Source organism: Colletes gigas, unplaced genomic scaffold (assembly GCF_013123115.1).
Source record: "Colletes gigas isolate AHSC1104 unplaced genomic scaffold, ASM1312311v1 Colletes_gigas_Sc00003, whole genome shotgun sequence".
NCBI classification, from domain to species: Eukaryota; Metazoa; Arthropoda; class Insecta; order Hymenoptera; family Colletidae; genus Colletes; species Colletes gigas.
The window spans coordinates 9,130,380-9,137,122 of record NW_025106632.1 but is presented as its reverse complement, the minus strand read 5'-3'; the positions used below and the strand labels follow the sequence as shown (position 1 = coordinate 9,137,122).

General features: G+C 42.7%; 1 protein-coding gene across 1 annotated transcript; it reads left to right on the top strand.

The window, feature by feature from the left end:
* The first annotated feature begins 2,865 nt into the window (after window positions 1–2,865).
* LOC122404560 (early growth response protein 1-like) lies at window positions 2,866–6,445 on the top strand. The gene is made up of 3 exons (XM_043408619.1): window positions 2,866–3,839; window positions 4,110–4,316; window positions 4,861–6,445. Exons 1-3 carry the CDS (start codon window positions 3,588–3,590, stop codon window positions 5,722–5,724), a joined length of 1,323 nt encoding a protein of 440 aa, XP_043264554.1. The 5' UTR covers window positions 2,866–3,587; the 3' UTR covers window positions 5,725–6,445.
* Window positions 6,446–6,743: the final 298 nt, after the last annotated feature.

Below are 6,743 nucleotides of genomic sequence, written 5' to 3'. Positions count from 1 at the left end.
AAAGATGTATATATCCAGTGTATATGATCTTAAAAAATAGTAATTAAAAATGATGGTTTTAATTTTGTATTTAGGTACACTTTATTTCGATTAGAATAAATAATATTGATTGTTGGTTCTCTTTATAATCTTAAAGATGTACGTTATTATCATGTTGACTATTAGTATTGATACTAACGGTACTTTGCCTTTTTTATGATCTCTATAGTGTTGTGACACCGTAATGAATCGTTGTAAAAGTGTTACGGACGCATTGATAAGAACGCGCAATTATAAATTGCCCTGTACCGAGCACGATTAGGTAACCGCGTGCAACGGGATGCACCGTTTACAAAGCCGATTACGACGCGGAATGTTTTTCCCAACGGTTTCGACGACAAAAGCCGACATCCTTCGATTCTCGCGAACATAGTTAACACTTTTCCGACCGACGACTTTGAAACAATAATTTCCTTTTGTTTAATTTAACGGTGTAACAAATACAGATATTTGTAAAAATATGGTAATTACATTTTCGAACTGTTGTCGATTCGGCTATGAGCTGAGGCTGACCTCTCGTTCGAAATAGATAAATAAGACCTATGCTCTTTAAAACGCATACTATAAGGCAATATACACAGTATATTTCCAAGTTAAATAAACGCATCAGATTAATGTAATAAAATAGAATACACTTCCAAGTATTTGAAATGATTAGAATATAATCGAAAATATTCACGTATGTACTTATGTTTCTCGTTATTTAGATTTGGCTCATTATTATAAGCAAGAATCAACCCTCTGATTCCACAATTTTCCCCCTCAATGTTTCCCATATGATCGAGGATGGATACTTGACCTATCTTAACTCCAAGTACAACTTTTTCTAAGGATGTTCACTCTTGGACACTTTTCTGGTTAAATCTGATTTGCAACAACATCGCCTAGTCGATGAATTCTTACTTATTCACCACTCACCCTTTCTAAGGGAACAAGTTACAGGACCTTTCCTCTACGACGCGTTACAGAAGATGTCTGAATTTCGTATTAACTTTCACGAAGAAACGACACGTTTCGCCATGAGTGCCGAATACGTTGAACGTTCCAGTCTGTGTTTTTGTATACGTGTTCAAAGGTACCAAAAATGTCATGGAAAGCGGCTGCAAAAATATCTGAGGAAGTCGGAGGCGTTTACAAACAAGTGGGTCGTACGTTTTAAGGCAACAAAACATTCGAAGGAGTCAAAGGCGTTTATAAACAAGTGGGTCATGCGTTTTAAGGAAACAAATCCAGCTGGCGATTTACCAGAACGTGGTTCGAAACGAAAAACAACAAATAAAGAAAGCAAGTTGATTGTCGAGACATTTGCGTCAAAGGCAGACAAAATTGAACGAACAAAGAAATCGTTTGATTTTCAATAACATAAAATTTCTCTATATAATAAAAAAAACTTTCTTTTTTGAAGTAAAAGAATGATAAAAATTTATAATAAAGCCCTTTTGATATCGAAAAGAGAAGTGTTGCATACAACAGAGAATAGAAAATTACATTAAAGTGAACTGAAATTTCTAAAAAAACGCGTACAGGTAAGTTTGGACAACAATGCCGTTTTGTACAATTATTTTTGCATTATTAAAAAAGTATTAACAAGTTCTTAATAAAGAGTTAAGACAAGTCTTTTAAAATGCTGCGGTCAAGGATCAATTTTTCACTTTCCTTTGTTGTGTTTTTGTACTTTGAAAGTCCAAGAAGGAGTCGCGTTAAAATTGTTAGAAAAATTTGTCGACTTATGTCGGACGCGAGATTTTCACTCTCCAATATGGAAGCAACACGGTCGAACCACGTTATCTTAGTGGGGCGGACACCGTCGCGTGGCAATTGAAGAAAATTGATAATTGCGTTTTAAAGCTGCACCGTGCATAAGTGGGTCACACCGTACGAATCGCGTTTATGATGGTAATCGAAGGATACGTATCTCGAGATCGTAATCTTATTAATACATTATTAGGACCGACCCTGCAGTGCGACGCGAAGGTCGTGAAAAGTGTTGGGACGCCCAAGGAAAAGGTGTTCAGAATAGAAAATGACGTTTCCCGGGATGGGCGCGTCTTCAAGGTGAGAAGTAAACCGAAGACAATGCAACGTATATGATTAGATTAACCACGTGCAATAAACATCAGTTGTCGACCCGTTGTTTATGAGTCAACTATTTGTTATCGTCTCGCGGCTCTGATTTATTTTAGTACTGGCGCGAAATGTGGCACGTTAACAGATTGTCCCGGTTTGCGGGCAGATTTTCGCGTTTCCACGCCAATACGTCGTTGGAAAATAGTTCGACGATAAGGAGAGTAAATTTAATGAACGGAAAGAGGATATTTTTTTCAGCGATTACTCGATTACGGAAAATCAACGAGGAACATTGTGAATTTAAAAAAAAAGTATTCGAAAAGAAAGAACGATGATCGTAAGAATGTTATTTTTTCCAGTAACTTTCATGTACTCTTTCTCCAACCTGCTTCCATCCATTCGGTCAATCTGGCTTTAAATAAGCGGAGCTCCGAGTGCCCGCTGATGCAGACATTTGATCAGCCATCCAAACCGACTAATTTGCTCTACGAAGAGGGCACCGTTGAAAAATACAACGCAACAAGAGGACGATGGAAGAGGAGGAGAAGAAGAGTCAAAGACCAGCACCGTCAGAGCTGGATTCGAATTAACCAGTCGTAAAGTGGGCGGCCGATATATTTAACGGCAGACTGTGCCAGAAGCTTCCTCGTTGAAAATCGACCTCCCGGCGACCTCGCTTTCCAAGATTTTTTAGTTGCTCGAGCGACACACGCCGCGGCGATGTTCGGCCGCGATTGTTTAGGCACGTGGAACCTCGACGATAATAAACCGAATAAATCGGTCGTGCCGGTTGAAAAATGTACCGGCGGGCAGACGCCTAGATACTTAGCGAGAACGACGTGGCAAGAAAAATAACGTCTGCTCGAAGAATCATTAATCATTAACTACGCGTGCGAGGATGCAAAGCGCGTTCCGGGAAAAGCAACGCGGCTCGGGAAATTTTCCTCCGTCGCAGTCAACGTTGCGGGAAAGATAAAATATCCTGCTCCGCCGGGCAGAAAAAGAAAAGAAGGAAGTAGAAGTGAAATCGTCGAACAGCGGCGCGCGCGGTCGTTCGTACGAATAATAAATGTTTTTGTCGTAACGTGTGCGCGTCGAACGGGACAAAGGAGGCAAAGAAAGGTAAGAGAGGCGAAACGTACAATTCGGGGGCTCGTCGTGTCCGCGACGCACCACGGTCAGACTACGAGGAGGAAGAGTCGTAGGAAGGGAAAAGGCGTCGAGATGGAGAGAGCGAGTCAGATAGCTACGGCGGTAGGCGTAGGAGGGTTGAAACTGCATGACGCTTGGGGAGCGCAGTGATACCATGACGTATCGACCGAACGCGCCACGCGGACTGACGTCATGATCACGGCCTCAGTCAGACCGCGAGCACGTGAACAGCACGCCGGTGATCATGCGGTCGTTGGCTGATAACGCCGCTCCGATTGGCCAGCCACGGCGAGCCCCTCGACGCGATTGGCTGGAGCAGTACGCGCCGCATGATCACGCACACCACGGCCACGGCGTGTCCAACCAGCCGACCTGAGAAAGCTTCATTGCGTTACCAGACGTTCAACGGTTACGTCCATTGCGGCTTTTTTCGCACGGTATACCGTATACGCGAGACCGAGTTTTCCCGTCGCTGGTCGAGCCTCTTTAACGTACTACAGTTTCACGCCACGTTTTTTTTCCAAAAGATGGATACGAATCAAACACTGCTCTCACCACCGGCCTCACCCCAATTCAGACACGTAAGTGTACGCTGAATTAAAAGTACCGCCGCCGTAGAGCGACTATCCGCCCGCGAAATACGAACGCAGCTGGGAACAATGACCCAACCCTGTTCCGCATAACGAGCCGATTATTACTATTATTTTCTCTTCTTTTCGTATTGTCTTACAGTTCTTTGGTTCTGTGGACATTTTTGTCAATTTTAATCAAGTTTGTGCCCTTGTTCGTACATACGTAGGGTTACTTAAAAACTAGTGTATTTTAACGTTAATGTATTTTCCTTTTCGCAGATTGAGCCGCTTCAATCGTCGTTCAGCGTCGCGGCACTTTTGGGGGACAAGCTGCTGCAGAAAACGAAGAGTACCGAGATAAACGCGAAAAAAGACGACGATGGAAATGCATGGCCTGGTTTACCCCCGACACCTCAGCCTTCCGATTCGGAGGAGGACGAGCCTCTTCGAAAACGGCGATGCTTAGAGCAATGTGAATTGGCGAAGGTAAATACCGTCTTATCGACAGACTGCTTTCTGCGCATCTTAAATACAGAAGTCTATTTCTTTTTGATTTTTTTCTACGCGCGCGATCGACTGGCCACTCCAATGTGCATGCGCGCATGCGTTGTACAGTTGTTTTGCAAGATGACCCCGTTTACGGCGTGCATTCACTCTTACACCATTTTTGTCGCTTATCCTTCGAGCGAATGTTTCATACCTTCTGACGGTACCAGTCACAAAATCCATAACTGGCACATTATCATAAATAGATGGCATTAAAATCAGCTATAAAATCTACAAAATTTTTAAACGATACGTCATTAAAAAATTTCCTTTTCTTTTCTTTTCTTTTCTTCCGAAAATACGTGCACCAACCTGTTTAAAATGCTTTAACCTTTTCCGTACGAGTGTCCAATTAATTAGTCGTTCACCAATTGATACCCCGATCACTGTAAACGCTGCACGTTTTGTACTAAAAATGTAAAGTGTACGTTAAAAATAATTACCGGCGAAATGCAATTTAAAAATTGTAATTTTCTTATGTTAGCTATTGCTGGACGGTACACCACCTCCGAGTCCAGAACCTGCTCGTGTGTCGGTGATAATGCATGCCAATCGTGACGGTACCTGTAGTCCAGTCATATTAACGCCAAAGACTACAACCACAACCTCACAACCGATTCCACGTGTGGCACTGGTCTCCGGGCCGCAGTCGGAACCAAACTCACGGCGGAGCACCACGGAACCGGAGAATGTTCTCAAGAGCCTGAAATTCAAAATGAGCCTGCGGAAGGAGGAGATTATCGTGAACAATAAAAACACGGACCGTGAGATTACACAGCCAAAATTACATCTTTTGGCACCAAAACCAGCACCGATTATGGTTACCGGACTTCTTGGATCACCTTTGGTTTTACCGCGAGCACCTCTCCTATTGGTAACCGCGCCTACGGCTACCACCACGACAAGTTTATCTACTCAAGAGTCGGTTGCTCGACGTCGTGTTTACGAATGCGAGCATCCAGGTTGTGGGAAAAATTACTTTAAATCGTCCCACTTGAAAGCACACACGCGAACCCACACGGGTGAACGGCCGTTTTCGTGCCCGTACGAAGACTGCAGTAGACGGTTTTCAAGAAGCGACGAACTGTCACGGCACAAGCGCACGCATACCGGCGAGAAAAAGTTCGCCTGCACGGTCTGTCAAAGAAGATTCATGAGAAGCGACCATTTGGCGAAACACGTGAAACGGCACGTCAGAGACAGATCTTCGTCCGTCGGTGTGACCGGTATTCAAGCTTCCGTTACGCAGATGACAGCAGCGCCTTTAAAGGTTAGCTTACTTCCTGTTATAGCGCCACGAATAACACAATCAACTCATCAAATCATACCACCGCAATTGGCGGCTTAAACAGCGCTAGGAGAGTGACGTGGTGTCATTTGATATGCTTGTACCATACCTTAAAGGCTGCGAACCGAGCTTTAATTATCGCAGGATTGAGAACCATTCCAACGTCGTGAACAAAATCGAAAAAATTTATTATCTTCCGATGGATAATCGAAAACCGAATCTACACGTGACGATAGATGTCCTCCGAATTTGTGAAAAATGAAAATGATCGTCGGAGGGTTTTCGTACGTTCTCGATGGAACTGACGTGAAGAATATGACTGCGTCGAGATTGGAGGAATTACAAGCAAGAGTGAGTCCCCGCTTGCCTCTTTAACGAGTATCACATCGTGATTGTGTAAAACGAATTAACACGAGGCGTACTTACTAGGAAGGGACCTAAAGGCACGAGGAGCGGTGATAAGTCATGAAAACGAGGCTTCTTTGCCGTCCGTGAACCAAGTACCTAAGTGTGTCTGTGATCTGTGATGCATAAGCGCGTTGACCGAGAAAAGAGTATTTATTTAAAAATTCAAAGACAGTTTTTATGAATTAAACACATAACGGCTATGCAAAAAAGGAACGCTATAGTTATGCAGTTTTCATTATCGTCGACTAGTTATATATGTTAATTATAGATCATATATGTATATCTCGTCCGGTTCAGACATCCTGCCGGGCAACCTAAGACTTCTTACTGTAAAGATAAGTTTTAATGATTTTTCTACAAGATCAGAGATTAATTAAACGACTTATATACTTTCGTAAAATTATTGTGTATACGTACAATTACTGTCGAGCCTTGTTCTATCCTCTCCTCTGTCCTTACGCGTCCAACTATTTAACCTTCTAATGATTTACAATGGTAAGACGTAACAAACTTTCCGTTTATGACCAGCAGCATTTATTACGAGTTGCATCGGTGCGTATTATAGTTACAACGATCAGTGCTTAAACAGAACAACGTACTAATTTAGATTTTTTAATTGAACCTATTCAAAGTTTAGAATAAAAACTAGCCTTTAAAACGAGTTACTACAA

Coding starts and splice junctions, on each gene's coding strand:
- LOC122404560 (XM_043408619.1), top strand. CDS start 3,588: ATGATCACGCACACCACGGCCACGGCGTGTCCAACCAGCCGACCTGAG. Junction 3,840..4,109: donor CCTCACCCCAATTCAGACAC/GTAAGTGTACGC, acceptor TCCTTTTCGCAG/ATTGAGCCGCTTCAATCGTC. Junction 4,317..4,860: donor AGCAATGTGAATTGGCGAAG/GTAAATACCGTC, acceptor TTCTTATGTTAG/CTATTGCTGGACGGTACACC.